The sequence below is a fragment of the Rhinolophus sinicus genome, linkage group LG11 (assembly GCF_036562045.2).
Source record: "Rhinolophus sinicus isolate RSC01 linkage group LG11, ASM3656204v1, whole genome shotgun sequence".
NCBI lineage: Eukaryota > Metazoa > Chordata > Mammalia > Chiroptera > Rhinolophidae > Rhinolophus > Rhinolophus sinicus.
In genome coordinates this window covers 59877070-59897033 of record NC_133760.1, presented here as the reverse complement: position 1 = coordinate 59897033, position 19964 = coordinate 59877070, and the positions used below count along the sequence as shown (strand labels likewise).

General features: G+C 44.0%; 1 protein-coding gene across 8 annotated transcripts in view; it reads right to left on the bottom strand.

Moving 5' to 3' along the window:
• HIPK2 (homeodomain interacting protein kinase 2) overlaps window positions 1-19964 on the bottom strand; it is a 175200-nt gene that overhangs the window by 22612 nt on the left and 132624 nt on the right. For 5 of the 8 annotated variants that reach the window (XM_074315303.1, XM_074315296.1, XM_074315297.1 and 2 more), the window contains exons 10-12: window positions 12913-13055; window positions 9993-10172; window positions 6992-7273 (exon numbers count right to left, since the gene is read on the bottom strand). In XM_074315303.1, coding sequence (XP_074171404.1) covers window positions 6992-7273; window positions 9993-10172; window positions 12913-13055 — 605 coding nt within the window. The remainder of the gene's footprint in view (window positions 1-6991; window positions 7274-9992; window positions 10173-12912; window positions 13056-19964) is intronic. The other 3 variants (XM_074315298.1, XM_074315299.1, XM_074315302.1) reach the window with 1 other exon arrangement.

Here is a 19964-nt window from a genome sequence, read left to right as displayed (position 1 = left end):
AAAATGTAACTAGGCAAAGTAAATTACATCAAGGCATGGATTTGCTGGAAAAGTTTCTACTTTATGAATAAACCAGAAGATTGATATGAAAGAAATTAAAACCCATCAGTCAGATGTCTCAGAGGTCTATGCTGGGTGCCACAGGGAATTCCTGTACAAAGAAATGCAATACCTGTCTCTGCTCTGCCCGGAAGGAGATTAAAATCTCAGTGGGGGAACTGTATAAAAACATGACAAGTTAAACAGTAAAAGCTTTAAAGTAATAGTTAAAGAGAATAATGGATGTCACAAAGCCTTCCGTGATGAACTGTCAAATGATTTGAATAGATAATTGTTAAGAACACGAAAGGTGAGGAATGAGCATATATTTATATCTCTTCAAGTTAACTTTGATAAAATAGACAAATTTTAATTAATAAAGACCTACACTTCCCACCTATAACAATTATAAATGCAAAAAATCCATATGCTTGTTCCTCAGAAAGCTAAACAGAGCGTTTCCATATGACCCAGCAATTCCACTCCTGGGCATATACTTTTCAAAGGAATTGAAAGCAGGGACTCAAACAGATACTTGTACGCTAGTGTTCACAGCAGCATGACTCACAACAGCCAAAAGGTGGAAATAACCCCCGTGTCCATCAACGGCTGAATGGATAAACAGAATGTGGTGTGTCCACACAATGGAGTATTATTCAGCCCTAAAAGTGAGTAAGCGCTGACGTATGCCGCAATATGGATGAACCTTGGAAATATTATGCTAAGTGAAATAAGCCAGACACAAAAGGGCAGGTATCGTATGATCCCACTTACAGGAGGTACCTAGAATAAGCAAATTCATAGAGGCAGTAAGTAGGTTAGAGGTGACCAGGGCTGGGAGAGGGAGGAACAGGGCGCTGCTGCTTAATGGGTACAGTTTGCTGGGGGGATGGAAAAGTTCTGGAAGTAGATAGTGGTGATGGGTTGCAAACATTTGTGAATGTGCTTAATATCAATAAATTGTACACTTAAAGAGTTAAACGGCAAATTTGGTGCTATGTATATGTTACCACAATGTAAAAAAATTAATGTAATGTAACGAAAAACACTGAATTACACACTTCACATGAGTGAATTGTTTGGCATGTGAATTATATCTCAATTTTTAAAAAGTCCATATGCTTATTCAGAAACAAAAAAGCAAAAGGGATTAGCGGGTGGGTATGGGGTGAGGAGGTGGAGGTGGGGGGCACACGAGATTTGGCACAAGAATTAGAAAGTGGGGCACCAGGAAAAGATCCCTGAGGCTATACAGTTGGGAGAAGGAATCCAAGAGCAGCAAGGCATTGTGGACAGCTGTGGAATTAGGAGGGAGCATTGGAGGGAAGGAGAGAGACCTGCCACAGGGAGACAAAGACGAGTGAGACCTCAGCTGTTTCCTGCGGGGCTGGGGCTGGGCAAAGGGCAACGACCGTCCATGCCGAGTCTGCTGTGTAGCGAGATGCTATTAGGAGGAACGCTGCCTTCCTCCCGCATGGTACAAAGTTGTCCCAGGACCGGGAGGAGGCCTGGGAGGCATGACCACGCAGCTCCCAGCTCCCTAGGGGATGCAAGGAGACGGCACTGCCCTGCCCTTCACGCTCAGCTTCGGTCACAGCCGGTTCTGGGTGACTAACACGAACCCACAGTGGCTGATCTGGTCATCTCACAAAATGAAGACATTTCTGTTGCAGGTGTGTGCCTGGGGGTGGTGGACCCCACACGAAGAACAGAGGCTGGCTCTCAAATGTGTCCTGGGAGCTGGTGTTCTAGTCCTGGCTCTGCTGTCCCTTTACTGGTGTGACCCTCGACATGCCTCCAGCTCCATCCAACCTGCTATAAAATCCATTAGGGAGAATGGCATTAAAGGATCTGTTGTGAGGGTCCCTTAAAGATTTATTATTAAGACACTTAAATTCCCTACATGTAGACCCACATGTGGCCAATTCCCGCTGACCATAGCTTCCTTAATTTCTGAGTATTTTTCAAAACGAGCAAATTAAAATCACACACACACACAACATTAATTTTGGCCAAGCAGTAATAAAATTCAAATCGGACATATTTTGAATTCTTCATTCAAATTTGGAAACTGTGGAGAAGCTTCAGCTCAATGTAAGAATTTTCTGACAATGGGAACTATCTGAACATACAATGGGCCACTTCATGAACCAGGGAGCTTCCTGTCACCGAACAATGGCTTTCTGGCAAGTCTTGTAACAGCTGAAACCTTGGTCTAAATGAACTGTAAGAATTTAGGGCCACCTCCTGGTGGAAACCTAACAGGTAGTGGGTCCCACTCTTCATGGGTCCCCTCCCTTTCATTGGAGCTGGGACACCCCTACACCTAATGAGCAAAGAGATACCACCCAGTCCAACGCTGATTTACCTACCTTTTTGGATCTGCATGTGATAGGTTTGAAAAAGGTGAATTAATTTGACAGCTCTGTTTTTAATCTCTTCTGTTGTTTGAAATTTCTGTGCTCTACCTGAATATACTATGCAGGTTAGAGAACAAATGGAAAACTGCTAAACGAGTCATTTGAAAAAAGAGCACACATCTGACATTATTACTATGGATTCTTTAGGCTCAAATGCATCGATTCAGCTGGGGTTCATTCCACTATAGTGTCTAATTATTATTGATCGCTTATCAATTCCACTATGAATTGGTTAATGGAAGTGAGAAAGTGACAGCAGTAGAATGAGAAATATTTGCTTAAATGGCCTTGATGGAACATAAGGAATAAGGAACAAAGCTGCCAGAGTTCACGATGGCATTGTGTTGTCATGGCAATAGATGATGTTCATAATTTTAAAATGATGACTAGAAATAAGGCACTAAAAAGTAAAGAAATCAGCCCCAATGGAGAAAACACTGCCACAAGAGCATACAAACCCATGACCCCTCCCCTGTGTGGCCCCATCTGGAATGCGTTTCTGATTTCGATTTGCCAGTCTCAGTCAATTCCATCCTTCAAGACCAGGGTCAAAACTCATCTTCACTAATAAACTTCCCATGACTTACTTCACTCCTCTGATTCCATAGTCAGTGCTATATGTGAAAAATACTACTCTTCTATTATTACGACACTGATGACTAAATCTCGGTAACATTTATCGGATGCACAACCACCACTGCTCAAAGCGCTTTGTATGTGTTATCTCCTCTAATCCTCAAGGCAGATTATGCAGGAAAGAATAGTAACAACTCTCATTGTAAGAACAAACTTCAGGTGCGGACAGCCTGGCTCACTTGCTTGTTCAAGGTCACATAGGGGCAGAGTCAGATTTGAACTAAGAGCTAGCATTTCTGTGTGTGTGACTAAGCATAATCTTAGCTTTATTTATTTTTTAAAATTTTATTTTATTGTGATAAGAATATTTAACACGAGATCTACCCTCCTAAATATTTAAGTGTACAATACAGTACCACAAACGCTGAGAATGTAAGCTAACTGAAACTCCTCCTGGTTCCTTTGGGGGCATATTTGGTGGCAGTGGTCTTCTCTAAGCATGGGGGTGTGAGACTAGAACTACAGGCCTCGTGCACCCCATCAAATGATGCACGACATTGTGCAGGTGAAAATGCCTGGTGAATGTTTATGATCCCTCCTCCCCTTTAACTCACTCGCTCCCAGCCTGCCCCCCATGCTCTGGAGTCCTCCCTTCAAGTGGGAGCTGCTGACCATTCATCTGCTCCGGCAACTAAGTCACATACTGGGGGTTAGGAATAATACCTGTGCCTTGGCATGCCTTTAAAAATTCTAGGCAATGTCATGTGGTCCTGGAGATTTCGTGACACCTGCAATGAGGTCTAAAAATGTGGGTTTACCATTCTTGGCCTCACGTTGGCTCTAAAAGGTGCTTGGGGGTGGAGGGGCTGCCATCTGACCCTGCACTCACCACCCCGAGAGTATCATCGCCCCCCTGACTCTCTAGCTGGCGTGGAGGCTGAGACCCACAGGGGAGTAATCAGCATTTCAGGCAGTTATGGGGCTAGCCCTGGAAATTGAAAGATGCTAGACTTGGGTGAGTACCTAATAGGCCATGAGGTCAGGAACTCAGCAGACTGGAGATCTAGATGCTCAGGGCACAGGAGAAGCCAGCTTTGGGAGGAAGAGTGACCAGAGGCGAGGAGGGAAGTCGCCACTGTTCAAACTGAACACTGACGGGCTAGAGAAGCTTCTAGTGGAGAAGAGCCAAGTGGCCCCCAGTGGGTCGCATTTGGGGGTACAGAATTGATGCTTTCCCGTGAGCTCCCCAGTACTTCTAACGAAGCTGACCACCCCCGTCCAAGGGGGGACCCTCAAGGCCTGCTTTCTGTTCTGAGAAGCCTCTCTTTCTTGCCTCCAGCATTGTCTCTGATCGGCCGCCCCATGTGCTCTTGTCCCCAGCCCACCTCTGAGGCTTTGCCCCCCACTTTACCTCACTGGGGCAATCTTACTTCCTCTGCTGTTTGTCCACCCCTGGCAGACCCAAAGGGGCCTTAAAAAGTGCCCTCTCCCCTGCTATCTCCTCAAGTTATTTTCCCTTTGCACCCCCATAGTGCTCTGCTAGCTTTTATGGGACTGATGCTGTTTTGTGTTATAATGATTTGTAGGTGTCTTATCTTGCTTATTCCCCTGCAAGCCTCCTTAGGAGAGACTGCCCACTTTATTAATACAACACCTGCAGTTCCTAGCAAATCTCTTACGCTGGTGGGGCCAATAAATATTTACCATGTTAGGTTTTATGATAATTCTGATTTCTAAGGATGAATAATCATATCCACCCCATTTTTCTCTTATTCCAAAATGTAATCGCAATAATGGGATCACACTACACACAGTCGTTTCTCTATAAATAAAACAGCTACTGGTTTCCTTTTTATCCTACTCAGACTCCAACACACTTTCCTGTCTTCTTGGGCCCTAGAACAGATTTTAAAGGCAAGTCATTTGATCTTTCCAGAAAACACTACATCTCATTCTCCTGTCACAACTGCGGAGAGCTGAAACCCTTGGCGATGACACTCTGGTCTCTACCTGCAGTTCCCTGCATTCGCTGTTTCGTCTCGGGTACATTTCATTATCCTGGGCAGTCCCCTATATTTTTCATTTTATGACGCTCTGGGACTCGGTGGCCCACTGTCACTGCTGGTGGCTGCTCCTCACACGTGTCCCTGCCCCTCGGCTCCTTCCCTGCTCTCCCCTATGTCTCAAGCCATTTACATCACGGTCCTCACGTGCTGGCCAGCACTTGAGCACTGTCTCTTCCCGGACCCTTGGGGGCTGCTGCGGGAGCAGGTTGTGCTTCGGCTGTGCCTGGTGCTCTCAGACCCGGCAGCTCGGATTGGAGAGACAGTGGCCTCGTCCTCTCTTTCCTCAGACATGCTATTCAATTCTCTCCTGAGCACGTGTGTGGAGAGTCTGTGCCAATTCAACTCTCATACTTCAAAAATGATATTCCAACCTAATCAACTGTCATATTTTTAAACGGCTTCTGCTTTTTTCCAGTTGTGGCAAAGGGCTGTGTGAGGCTGTTGGGCCCGCCTGATGCCCAATGCTACACACGTGTGGATGGGCCTCTCCAGGCTGGAGGCCGGTCCAGGGCTGGGAAAAGCCTTTGTCTTTGTGCAGGGACTGCCTGGGTCCATAATATTTCTGGGCTGGGGGCATGAGGCACCGGGGAGGATGGAGTATTGGCTCCACCTAGGGCTGTTACTAAAAAGGAAACTGAGGCCAGGCCTGGCGTAGGTAGGTGGGGAGTGAAGCACTATGCCTGGCCTCCCAGACCCGGTGGCCCCTCTGGCCCCTGGTGCAATGCTAGGACCAGCAGTGCTCCAATTATATTCTTTACTGAGACCCATTGACGGTTAGGCTGAGCCATTAAACGGGGATAGAGGACACCCCAATGAGGCATATGCTAGGCCAACCATGAAAACCAAACAAAACATGAGTTGATGATAAAGTTGGGAAGAGGGACGCCCACGGGGGAGCAGCCATCCCAAAAATGTTTTAGTCACTCTATCTGTATATTTCCTGATGATTTCAAGCGTGGGAATTTATTATCTAATCAAAAGGACTTCTGATGCCTAATTAATGACATTGCATCCAATCAGGAATTAGTAATTCGGGCCTAACTGCATCCGGTCCTGGGGTGTGTGGCCTGGGGCTGGTAGGCCTCCCTTCCCAGGCCCTTGGTCCCAATGTGAGGAGCCAGCAGGTCGGGGTCATGAGGCTTTGCATCTACAAAGTCCCGGGGCCCCTGGAGGTGCAGAAGGCCAGGGGACCCACCCTTCCGGAGGGACCAATTCCAGGGGTTCACCAGGCATCCCAAGCACACACTGCATTCTGCTCAAGTCCAGCGGGAAAACGTAGAAAGAGGCTCTGGTGCCAGAGATAACAGTCTTGCAAATATAATAATATTTCTTCCCTCTTCCCAGGAAGCACAGAGAGTAAATGAGTTCTTACTACTTTGGAATAAACAGTAATGCTCTCTGGGTGAAGAGCCGACTGGCAGTTTGAAAGATTGGGTTAATCAGACACAGGGAAATTTCTGATTAATTGGACAATTATTTTGAATTCTGTGAGAGCCAAGGTGATATTAGAGAAATAGTCTGACCAACTGGGAATAAATTCAATAGCCTGAGGCAGAGCTTCTTAAGCTTACGGGGTTTGACATACACTGGCATCGTGTGCCTGATTTTTATGGTCTCAAGTGCCCCAAATGTATAGAGCCTATAACTATTTTTTAAGACCAAAGTGATTCAAAATTATTTTGGCTTTGAACAATTATGGAAAATCTGCCCGACGTTCCCTTGAAATCACTTTAGGACTCCAGGACGTGGCAAAACTACAATTTAGGGACAAGGAGAGAGTGATGATGGAAAGTGGCCCCGCTCCACAGATAACCATCTCTGTGTGAGCCACCACACACAGTGCACACCTGTCCTGGTCCTCCCTGGAGTCTGAAGGCGGCAAGGCCTCACCTGGTGGGGGCGTGCTTCTGTTCCTCCTCCTCATCTGTGTCGCTGCTGATGGTGATGACGCTGACTGTGGGGCTGGGGGTGTCGGGAATGACAATCGTCTGCCGCTGCCGCTCTCTGGTGGTGCTGGAGGCCCCGTCGCCCCAGCCGCATGTCACGGAGGAGCTGCAGGCCGGGCTGCTGTGCACCAGGGCACAGCGGGGTGGTGTGTTCTCCTTGACACGCTTGGACCGCTGAGGAGAGCTGATGGCCTGAGAGGAGGACACCTCACAGGTGGAGACGTTTCTGTAACAACAAAGTCACACAGACTCACAGAGGAAGGTCAGCCCAGCAGCGCCCTCTAAGGAGCCTAACTGTTTAGAAACCCCAGCTTTGCCAAATCTCCATAAAGAAGTTAGAGGGTGAGGGCACTCAGGCTTCACCTGTAACCAGGTAAGTGGCCGCCTCTAGAGGGCTTTCTTTCAGGTAGTCCCTACACAGATGGGACAGCAGCCTGGCCTTCTCAGGGCTCTGGCGTGGCGCCGGGTGCCAGCTCCAAGCAGGACAAAGGGAACAGCCAGGGCTCTACGAAGGGGCAGGGTTGTGCCCGAGATGGGCTGGTCTTGTGGGGGTAGGTGTGACTGCCCAGGATGTAAGTGTGTCGGCCCCAAAGCAGCCTCATCTCCCGGGGCAAGGCCTGATTTCCTGAGCTCTGTCTGGTCACCCTCCCAAACGCCCTGAGGTCTTATTTGGTGGAAGAGATGGTATTTACCACATAAAGCTTTCATTTCCTTGCTAATGGCTGGTTTACCATTTAATAAACTAAAGCTCTCATTTCTTAAGAGTGTCTAGATCTAAAAGATCTAATGTTGGTGAAAGTTTAGCTTTCCCTCTTTCTTCCTCTGGTAAAGAGACATGACCATGAAAGTAGCTGTGTGTGTATAATTTTAAAAAAAATTTCTTTCCCTGGATTTTGACACCCGAGCCTCATAGGAAGCTTACAAGTCTGTTTCAATTGTAATGAAAAACTGGGAAAAGAGGACAAGGAAAAGGTGTGCTTAGAAAGGGACCCTTTAATCTTGATTTTGATAAAGTCAAGACTCCTCATGAAATAAGTCCATGTAATTTCCAGTAACTTTAGGGAAAAAACACCTGACCTTTTCCCCTTCCCAATGACACTTGCTGACTGGGTCATATCTATACAGTGAGACCAAAGCCAACCTGATATGTCCTTAGAGACTCTTCCACCTTCTAGCTACGGGGATGGCAGTAAGATGAAAATAATTCCATAAAGATGAATTTATTTAATTTTCTATTTAGTTGGTGTCAGATACGTTACTTGTTCCTTTTGGGAGGCTGGTAATAATAAGTTTTACTGATAAGACTATATCATTGTTTACCATAAACCTATATATTTGTTATTGTTACTGTTACAATTTTGAGATTATGTTTTCACCACTCCAGCAGTTAAAATATCTCCACTGGCATTATTAAAGAAAAGTACGCTTGGCTGCACCACCAAACACGGAGAACATTCTGGTCTTCAGGCTGTTTGCCTAAGGCATTGGTCTTAAAGATAGGCAAATACACCACTTTCACTAGAATTATACTGATCTTGAAATGCACTGACAATGAGCCTCAGAAAGCTAGCTGCATGGTGAGCAGGCATCAGGGAGGGACTTGTCAACAATTTGGGAGGCTCTTACCTGGCCCAGGTGAGCCACAAGGATGCGAGCATCAGCCCTGGGTCAGACCAGTGCTCTGTGTGACGGCCTACTTCGCTGGGCACGACAGAGCCCGAGGATTGAGATGGTGGCCTATGTTGCTGCCCAATCTAATAAAGACATGGGTGTCTTGTCACAGGGCTGCCAAATAAAAGCATTTTGGAGGCCTGCCACGGACCTAAGGTGGATTTCCCTGAGTTGTCAGCAACACCCAAATAAGGACTCTTGAAGGATGGTAACTGGAGGGAGTCAGCTCTTGTATTAATTTCCGAATGAGAATGAAAAAAGGCAGGCTTCACTTCCGGTGCCTGGCTGTCTGAGGAAGCAGAAAACCCAACTCTGCTAGACACTTTGTATACTGGACTTTTCTTAATTAACCTATTAACTAACCTAATAAGCAATTGGGTTCCTCCACGACAGGGTTTCTCAGAGACACGTAGGGTAATTCTGCCACTGCAGTCTTGACCTTTTCTTTCTTTTTTTTTGTTTGTTTGGAAATCTCTATTTTTTAAAACAATTCAGGTTCATTGTGGTACAGGAAGTCACCCTTTTGAAGTGTTTGATAAGTTGTGACAAACGTATGGTCATGTAACCTCACCACAATCCGGACACGGAGCTTCTTCTCCCCCCTGGAAAGTTCCCTGACGCTCCCGTCAACCGCCTCCTCTCCTGCCCTCGTCCCGGCAGCTCCTGAGCTGGTCTCTGTCTCCAGAGCTTTGCCTTTTCCCAAACGCCACACATACGGAATCGTGCAGCACGTGGCCTGCGCGGTTTTGATTTTTAATAGTTCACTGAGATGAGACTGGATTGAAAGGGAACGGGCAAGATTATTCTCCTGCTGGTGAGCGTCCAGGATTAACAAAAGTCACTGCTTATATTGAAGTGAGCGGCGACATGACTTAAATTTCTGACTTCAGATTTCAAGAAAAGCACATGATGACTATTTTTAAAGAAAAGCTATTACGGATTCCACCGCGCGACTTCCCGGGTGAGTCCGAGTGTCCAGAGAAGGGGCAGGGGACAGACTCGCTCACGGCCCCGGCACTGAGCACCGGGCCTCCCGGCCGCCGGCCTCAGGGGGCGGATGAGGCCGGAGGAGGGGGCGGCAAGAGGCGGGTGGACACCTGCACACGCCGCAGAATGACCCCCCCTCAGACCCGTGACCGAGAGCACTCAGCGGGCCATTCCCTGTCCCACGCGCGAGACTCGGCGCACGCGCGGATGCTCCCTAACACTGCGAGGTGCCGCGGACTTGGGACCTGCAGCGCGTTCTCACCCCCAGGTAGACCCTCGCCACCTACCTCGCTGACGACTGATGCTGCTTACTCTTCCGGGAGGAGCTGCTGCTGGTTGGCTGCTGCCGCATCACGTGGGCCACGCCCACATTTAACGGCTGCGCTGCCGGAAGGGTCACGTGACCAGTCAACAGCGCAGGCTGCTGCATGATGGGATTGTAATGGCTGCCGTGAGCGTGTGTGTTCCTGAAAGGAAGTGGGAAAAGGCTCGTTATTGGTTTTCTAAACACAGGGCTTCCTTTTAAGATAAAGGTTACCCCCACCCCAGTTAAAAGCCAAATTAAGCCCCAAAGTGGGTGATTTCAGTGGCTCGCGGGGTTGGTGACGGGATGAGCCTCGCCAGGTGAGCGCATCAGGACCGTGTCCCAGGCGCAGTGAAGTCCGTGCTGTTCTGCAGGAGCGGCAGGGACACGGTTTCTGGCGCATGAGAAAGAGGACATTTCGGGGGAGAACCCAAGTGCGCGGGCTTGGCTTACGTTTGGGAGAAGCAGAGAAATACTCCCTCAGCGCTTCAAGTCCCTGAGCAGGTGATTGTGCTGCGTATTTTATTACAGAATTTACGGAGTGGCTTCAGCAGGTGACCCGCTCTGTGCGGCAGGCAGGATGTCTTAGTGATGCCATTTTATACGTGAGGAAATCGTAGTTTATGTGGGAAAACAAACTGAAGCCTGGGAGCCGTATGCGTTTGGCGTCAGGCGGCATTAGCGTTGTTCTGAATTCCCAGTGGCTCACGTGACGCTCAGGCCCGTGGCCGCTGATCCGCTAATTACATGCTCGCTGAGTCAGCGATTAGCACTGAAGGCTGACTACACGTGATAGTATGGAGTTTGGCATTAAATCAAAACTAATAACAGTCAGACATGTTGATAGAGATACTGGCAGCCACTGTCCTGAAGGTGGGTTGTTTCAAAAGGTCTTATGGTCTGGGTTGTATAGAACGCAAAGGCTTGTTTTCCCACAGAAATATTAGAAGTGGTGATTCATTCAGAGACTTGCCCATAAAAGCCCACTTAATACATTTTAAAAAGCTACAGGAAAATTTATTTGAATTTTAAAAATATTATACAATTTACCTTTGCAACTTGGGGAACAGGATGAATAGGATAAAAAGAAAGCGCAGGACACTTTTGTAGGGATTTTGATAATCTTGGACATTTACATGGATTTTAGAAAATGATGTTATAGCTTCTTTATTTTGTAGTTGCTATTCTACAGACAGCACTGGCTTTTTCCTTTCATACAGGTCTAGCATTGGTACTTTTCTTTTATTAGCCGTGGTTATGGATGCTCTTTGGTCCACACACGAAATGGAGAAAGTGTGTCGGCTTTAAGTGTTTTCTGAGGTAACCAGGTTAACAGATGAGGAGGGAGGAGGAATAAGAAAATATGTATGAATGAGTATGTGAATATTGCTGAAATTAAATGAGGTATAAATGCTCAAAGACACAGGAAAGAAGGAGTACAGCATACAGGTGGTATTTTAGGAGAGAAAGGGGTGAGAAAAAAGAAAAACTGGGCAAATGTTTTCCACTTGGTTGTTTTCCTAATAAGCTGGAGAGGGGACGTGGTCTTGAGCATGAACCGATGCCAGTAGCGGAAAGGAAGAAACAGACTTATGTGTTCCCTGCCATGTACCAGGCACCGGTACGGTACATGTTAAATTCAGGTCAAGTGCTTTGCATTTTATCTTATTTAAGCCTCCCGACCATCCTCTGAGGCAGGATGATCCCCACCCTTATTATCTCCATTCTGCTGAAGAGGAAACCCAAGCTCACACAGGTTAAGACTCGCCCAGGCCATGCAGAGCCAGGATTGAACCCAGTTTTACCAATGAGTGGGGTGGACATGGGGGGCTGTCAGTGAGTGGTGGGGGGGCTGTGGGAAAGAGCCTATATACTCTCTTCACTAGTCAGAAAATTAAATGGAGGAATGGAGGAAGCTGCAGCTGACGCTTGACTGGGGGCTTATAGCTCTACTACGTGTTACTGAGAGCTCTTCATTCATAATAGGCCTTTAGGTCAGAAAAGGAACTGCGGGGGAGGCCCCTAGTTGGTATGGAGCCTGTCAGAGGGTGAGGGGTATGACCTGCCCTAATGTTTGGGCGGAATGAGAGCCCAAACTGCCTCTTATGGGGAATGGGGAGCTGGGGACAACTTGGGGGGGTTGCCATTTGGCTCTGCACTGGTGGTGGTGCTGGGATGGGGTGGGCGGAGGTACAAGGCAAAGTGGAAAGTGGCTGTAAAACAACAGAGCAATGGTGGGTAAGGAAGTCAGCCAGGGGGATAGGTGGGTTCCGGAAACAGATGCAGGGGGTAGGACGTGCTGGTGGCTGTCAGCTGGATGCCTCTGGGGTCTGTGGAAAGTGGACTTCAGTCTGTAAGTTATGACCACGTGTTAACTGAAGAGCCACACTCAGCAAACGAATCAGAGTCTGCCGTTCGAAACAAACCCCATCTGTCAAGCCTTCCCCTGGGAGAGCTGAGAAGCCTCCAGTGTGCCCGCATCTCAGACACCTTGAGAACACTTTCTAGAATTGCTGAGGAGCCTTGGGGACTCTCTCTTCTGCATTCTTTCACTGATGACAAATCATTGTTTTTTGGGAGTGGAATTTAATTCTGAGCAATAATAAAAAATCATCTAGAGCCAAATTCAGTGAATTACAGTGGTGGTTTAATGATGTAACTGAATTTTGGGTTGAAAGTGACAACTGACCATAAAGTAATGAAGCTGATTTTCTTGTTTTCTGGTACATTTATTTAAAAATGACCTCTCCTCACATTGAAGTCATATCCCACCCACACAATATTCTTTTTAATTGAAAAAGCTTTCTACACATCAGGGAATTCGGGCACAGGCCAGCCTGGCAGCTCTGTAGGTCAGCGGCAGACCTGCCTCCCAGCCTAGACATGCCTGCTCTCCTGCTTACCTCCAGTCGGCCAACTGCTGGGTGCCTGCCATGGTCTCGGGAATCACAGTTGCGTGCTGCACTGATGTGTGGGTGGCCACTCCAGTCAGCTGCTGCCACGCCGGGGGAAGCAGGATCTGCTGGGTCCCGCTTGGCCAGGCCTGCTGTGGAACAGACGACGTTTGCAATCACCATGTTTGTCGATCACGTGATCAATTTGCATGAGTCAAGTACTTATTCTGTGCTAGTCTCTGTGATGGGTGTGAAAGACCTGGTCTTGGGCCTCAAAAACGAAGTTAAGGGGAGATACAATGAACATACATGAACTACACAGAAGATAATATGTACATGGGCAAAGAGTTGTATGGAAGGGATTCATTAACATAATTCTGACATCACCAAATATCTGGTACTTGCCTGCATCTGAGAGCAAGCAAATGTGAAATAAAATTCTTAGCTAGGTCTTTAAGCTTAATTGAGAATTACCTTGCTCTCTCAAAGCAAAAATGAAAGCTAGAAAGCTACAGCTTGATTCTTCTTAAGTATTAAGATTTTTCTAAGAAATCTAAAAATTTTCCTGATTACTCCTTGAATAGACTTACTGGTGTGTATGTGTGTGTGTGTGTGTGTTGGTGTGTTTTAAGCTCTCTGTATCCTCAAATCACAATGCTGCTTGTCTCTGGTCATTAAATGATTCAGACTGGACACAGCTGAATGTGTCCAGGTTGGACACTTAAAGGAACACCACTAAGGTAAAATCTTCTTCGGCAGGTCAAGAATTTAAAGATTTGGGATCTGAGTTATCTCTCTCTCTCTCCATCAGGCTGGACACAACCAACATTGGGTAATTTATACAATGTAGTGCTCCACAAAGTGCATGTGTCTACTATGTGTGTTTGGGCTCATAGGAACACACAAGCACTTCTGGAAATGGGTTACAAATTTGAATCAAAGCTTAATCAACAGCAATGGGTGTAAAAATGATATGATCACATTTTAGATCTGAATGGACAGTTCACCTGGTCCATTGATCTCATGCTACAGAAGAGGCTCAGAGAGATCTCTTATTTGTTTTTTTGATAGTACCTGTTTGCTCATTGATCTGTTCCGATATCGGCAGAAAACTCAGGGATCACAGATTATACAGCAAGGGCTTAATAAATATTGATAAAGGAGCAATTCTACCAAGGTAGTTAATTATTGTTAATTGTATTTCAGGTTTATTGAATTCAAACGCAATAAGCAGAAAAATAATTTAATTGATTAAAAGAGTTACAAGATGTTAAATAATTAACAATTTTGTTGGCAGTAAGGTTGCTACTGACTTTGTCTGAAACTCATTTCAGATTTCATGAAAAGCATGTGTTTTGACTAATGTCATTTTTAAATAATAAATGTTGATACTAAGCTAAGAACATCATTTCCCACATCTCCCTAAAGTGGATAATAACATTTTACCTCAGAGAGATAGGGCAAATGGCTGTGTTTTTTTTTACCTCTTTCACATTGATTGGTATGTTCAACTCATTTGCGATGACAATTCATCCGACACTGCTACAATTTATAACTTATTACTACTTTATAATTTATAAAATTAGAGCTAATATTTCTTGATGCATATTGTGTGCTAAGCACAGCAAAGACCATCAATGGATTTTCTGGCTTCATCTTAACTAACATCTATCCTGGGAAATGGAGACTATCATTTTCTCCCATTTCTCAGATTAATAAACTGAAACACACAGAACTTAAATAACTTGTTCAGAACTATGGTAAATTAAACATATACATTTATTGCTCTCTCTCAACCCAACTAAAATGATAACAAAGGAATAAAATATATAGATAGATCTACAAGGACAGAGAGAACAGGGAGAGACAAAAACAGTTAACAAAATTTTAGAAACTGTAAAACAAGGGTAATTACTAACGGAGTTAGCAGACTGAAGGAATCTAAGGTCAAGTCTGCATATTAAACCATGAGATTCCTTCACTTGTTGGTTTCCAGATCTCTGGAATGTAGGCTCCACCCCAAAGCAGAAGGCTGGAGGAATCTCTCTAGTGAACTGACTCGTTCAATAGAAAAAAATTACAGATCACATTGGAACATCAGGGGATCTGCCAATGAAAATGCTGGGCTCACGCCTTATCAGCCTGTAGAGAAGCCCACGTTCAGTAGTCCTAACCCCTCCCCCCAATCTTCCCAGTTAGTTTTTAGTGCTTTAGTCCGAAATACGAATGAATAGCCAAGGTTCACCACACATTAAAGGAAGCTTCTAACATGAAAGTGACTAAAACAAAAAAATAAACTCAGAGGAAATAAAAACAGAAGAAAATTTCCAAAAATCTGTAACTAATGTCCTCACAGAGTTAATGTATTTCTATACCTATATATATCTAGATATAGATATAGATATCCTCTCTCTCGCTCTCGCTCGCTCGCTCTCTCTCTCTCCATGAAACAAGACCATATATAGAAACATATATCTATCCATATCTGTATTCAGAGAACAAGAAAGAACTCTTGGAAATGACGACAGAGATTAACAATTCCATCGAAGTTTTAAAAGGGTGAGAAAACCTCTCAGTCACAGATGGAATATATATATGAGAAAATAAGGGGGGAAAAGATAATGAAAATCAGATGATCAATTCAGAAGTACCAACACCCAATTAATAAGAATTCCACAAAGAAAAACAGAAAATTGAGGGGAAGAAATTAACAAAGGAAAAATAGAAGAAAATTTTCCAGATTAAAAAGGCAAATAGGGTGTGCAGGACAATGTATGAAAAAGATCTGTAAGAAAGCATGTAGTCATATTTCAGACCACCATGGACAAAGGGAGTCTTCTAAAAGCTTCAGAAAGATACCAAAACAACATCATCAGAAAGAGAAAAAAGTAACAACACACTGAACTTCTTGACACGCTCCAACACATCAACACATCAAACACAGACCTTTCGTGGCCCTGGAAGAGTTTGGGGCTGCATAACAATAGATGTACACAGAGGAAACTAACCCCACAAAGAAGTGAGACATCCAAACCTCCAGGGAAAACAAGTGGTACAGGAAAGGAAACAGACTCAGTATGAGGCTCAGCTGAGAATGATATTATACAATATTGATGACAATAATTATGTAAATAATGCAAAGTGGTTGAATACAAAATGATATGGGAGGAATGAGAGAAGGGAAGAGTGAGTGGGTGAAAGAGAGAGGGAGAGAGTGAGCACACGAGCACGCGTGTGTGTGACGGGGATGGGGGGTTAGAGAGCTAAGCCTTTGTCTTCCACGGTAGGAAGTCAGTCGGTGCCTCACATGGAAAAATCAGTAAAAAAGCATTTTAATCATGTTCTTTAGAAACGTGGAGCTAAATAAAATAAAACAGTTAAACATTATTATTTTGGGGGAGTGGATATTGGGGATGGGAGAGAGCAGGAGACTATTATTTTTGTTTAAGTTTGTGGTGGCACTTAACTTTAAAAATGGTGTATACGTATTACTTTGAAAAAGAATGAAATTAAAACAAAAACAAAAACTCTCCCAGAGTCATATAACCAGGAAGTGGTGGGGCTGGCATCCGAACACGGGAATCCCAGAGCCCATGCTCTCAGCCATATACTCCTGGCAGCTCTTTCTGGAGACGCTACCCAGCATGCACGGCCCTATTCAGAATCAGGCATTGGTGGGAACGGCGTAAAAGGGGTATGAAAAAGTCTTGTTCATTAACCATGATCAGGCACCAAGCAAGAGAGAATGGTCGGGAAGCCCAGCTCCCGAAAATGTTACCAAGGGAGGTTTGAGTGTTGTATTCTGGACAGTTCAGAGTTCAGGCCAACAGTTTGTCCTTAAGGGAAATATTTAATGGGGTTCAGGTGATGAGTTGATTGGCTAGAAAAATGTAAAAAACGTCTTCACAGAAGGGCAGGGTCTACAAGGAGCTGGCAAACAGACATCTCCACATCTTGGGGGACTGTGAGTCTGTTCCAGCCTTGCTCGTCAAAGTGGGTTTTGGATCTTGCCATGTGAAGAGTGAGAGAAATTCAATACCATCTCAACCAAGAACTGTACTTCCCATGTCCCACCTTTACCGACTCCTTCACGATTTCTAATGGTGGTCAAGACGCTAGCTCTGGCTTGGGGCTTGGGAGGAAGAGGTGACAGCAGCTTTTAGGCAGTATCAAAACAGCATTACTCTACGGCAATCCACAAAGGTCACTTCATGTCACTGAAACAAGAGGGTGTGATGACACCTTCTCCTTCCAGGCACACCTCCTTAGGATGCCCCAGAGAGACTGTTCCCCTCTGAGGGACACGAGACGCTGCTGGGAGGTGTGGAGGGGAAGGGCAAAGCAAACAAAACTAACGGGAGCAATGGATTCAAAAGACTCCGTCTCTAAACTTTCACCAATAAAATACTTGAAAAGGTTTAAATATTTAGCTAAAAAGAATGATGGCAACGTTTTGGATATATTTAACATAAATAATAGAAACTTAAAACCTAGAAACTTATCCAGAGAAAAATGAAGGCATCTGTTTAAATGTTTAGTTATTGCTATTTTTTAAAATAGCTACCATACTAGTTTCTATAGGCTAGCTTATTTTTGTCCTTTGAAGGGACCATTTAAAAATTTCTAGGACAGAGCTCCATCATAACAAGCTAACATATTGGCATGGATTAAGTGACAAGCAGAGAGAAAAAGAAAGCAGGCAACAAACAAAAGACACAACATGATACTGGATAGGTTAGGAATTTCTTACTTAGTAGAGCTTAGAAATCATTGCGTGTGAAGACACACTGGTCTCCCATGTGCTTCTTAATTGCTACATGGGGTTCCATTTTATGCACATATCAATTTAACAAATCTCCTACTGACATTCAACGTGCTCCCAGCAGTTCCTTGTTATAAACACTGTAGTAATTAAAATCCTGTATATATATATTTTTTGTTCACTTTCCCAGTTACAGCTTTAGGTTAGGAGATTTACAGCATCCTAGAGACTCTTTTTCAAGTGAGCAACAGGTAAAAGCTCTTCCCTGCTATGATTAAAAGACTGATACGAATTCAGAAACACTGAGCCTATTGGTTTCCACCCAACTGAACAATGAAGAATGTCTATTTTAGCTAATAAGAGGTGCTAATTATTATTTCTTTCAGAGGTGGTTCTGGGCTTACTAAGGTTAAATGTGCAAACACAAAAATGGGTCTAAAAGTACCCTTTAAGGTATATGTGAATTCTTTAGGTTTTAGCCCAGAGGAGGCGTGCTGGGAGACTGGTCTGGATTTCTGCCACTCGGATGAAACATGAACAAGCTACTTTGGCCTGGAGTGAGCTGTAGTTCTTTCTCATGCTCTGCCTTGGCCTTCTCTGAACTCCCTCCTACCAAACTGGGCAAACAAAAGGAAGCTGTGAGGACCAGTGCAAGAGGTAGGAGTAGAGGGCCGGCTTTAAATACAGAAGGTTCTCTGTTTACACACTTCCAGCAAGACAAAACTGTGTGTGTCACCAGAAGCTGGTGTTAGTGGTGACTTGCAGTGTCAATTTGGACGTACGAACAAAGAGATGAACAGCGGTTAATATCAATCTTAAACAAGCTGTTCCAGAAAACAGAAGAAGAGGTAATAATATCCAACATAGTTTATGAGACTGGTCTAACCTTGATGCCCAAATCAGATAAGGATTCTATAAGAAAGAGAAATTATATGCCATTTTTCACTTATGAATGCAAAAATACTACAATATTTACAAACAATCTGGTATTGAAAAGCAATGCAAACATATCAAACGCAACATGATCAAATAAAGTTGATCTCGGAAATACAAGAACAGTTTAACATGACAAAATCTATTAAGTAACTTGCTACATTAACAGATTAAGGAACAAAAACATATGAGTACTTCAATAGATGCAGAAAGAACATTTGATGCAATTAGTATTCATTCATCAAAAAAATTTAGCAAACTTGATAAAGTGTCTCTATCAATATTGTTAGTAAACAAAATACCTAATGGCAAACAGCTAGGATTTCCTTTAAAATTAGGTACAAGTTAAAGATGCCCAATATCAATACTGTTATTAAACATTGTTTTGGAGGTGCTGTCAGCACAGTGATATCAGAACGATAAAGTATAAGGATTAGGAAGGAAGAAACAACTGTTATTGGCAAATAAAAGGATTATCCCCATAGAAAATCAAAGGGAATTCACGGAAATAATCAGAAATAAACAGATTTTAGAAGGATTGCTAGATAACAAACTCAAAAGACCAAAGTCAGTATATTGCTATAAATCAAAGACAAACAATTAGAAAAAATAATTAATTATATTTAAGAATTATTCCAACAAAAGGAAACTTTAATGAGAGGAATAACGGTCATATCATGTTCAGGGATGAAATGTCAGTAGTTCTAAAGTAAATATATATTTAAGGCAAGTCCAATAAATACAAACCAGAATTTTTTTTTGGAACTAAAATTCTTATGTAAGAGTGATATTTAAATTCACATGGAAAACTGAAAGGAAAAGAACAGACAAGGAAATTTTGAAGAACGCTGTGGGAGCAGGGCTTTCCCTACCAGATACCAACACACACATTGAAGTTATAATAGTCAAGACAATAGGATAGTAGAGAGGCCAATGGAAGGAAATAGAAAGCCCAAAACAGACGTATGTAATTTGACTACATTAATATGAAAGCTAAAACTTCTATTCAACAAGACACCATAAATAAAATGTGTTTGAAAATACTTCAAAAAAACCTTTTGGGAACCTATCTTATTTAAAAATAAAGGTGCACACTGTTCCCCAATAAAGTCCTGTTCCCCTTCCCCAATAAAATCTTAAAAGTAAAATAAAATAAAATGAAAAATAAACCTGCTTCTAAACTACCAACATTTAGGTCAAGGTGTCCTTGGTACCAACAACAGAAATGATTATTTGGAAGCAGTTTAGCTCGGTGGTTAAAATACAGCTGCTGATGTCAGACTTGTTGGGTTTGTGTCCTGGTTCTGTCACCTAATTGCTGTGTGACTTTGGGCCAGTGATTGTGCCTCATTTTCCCTATTTGTCA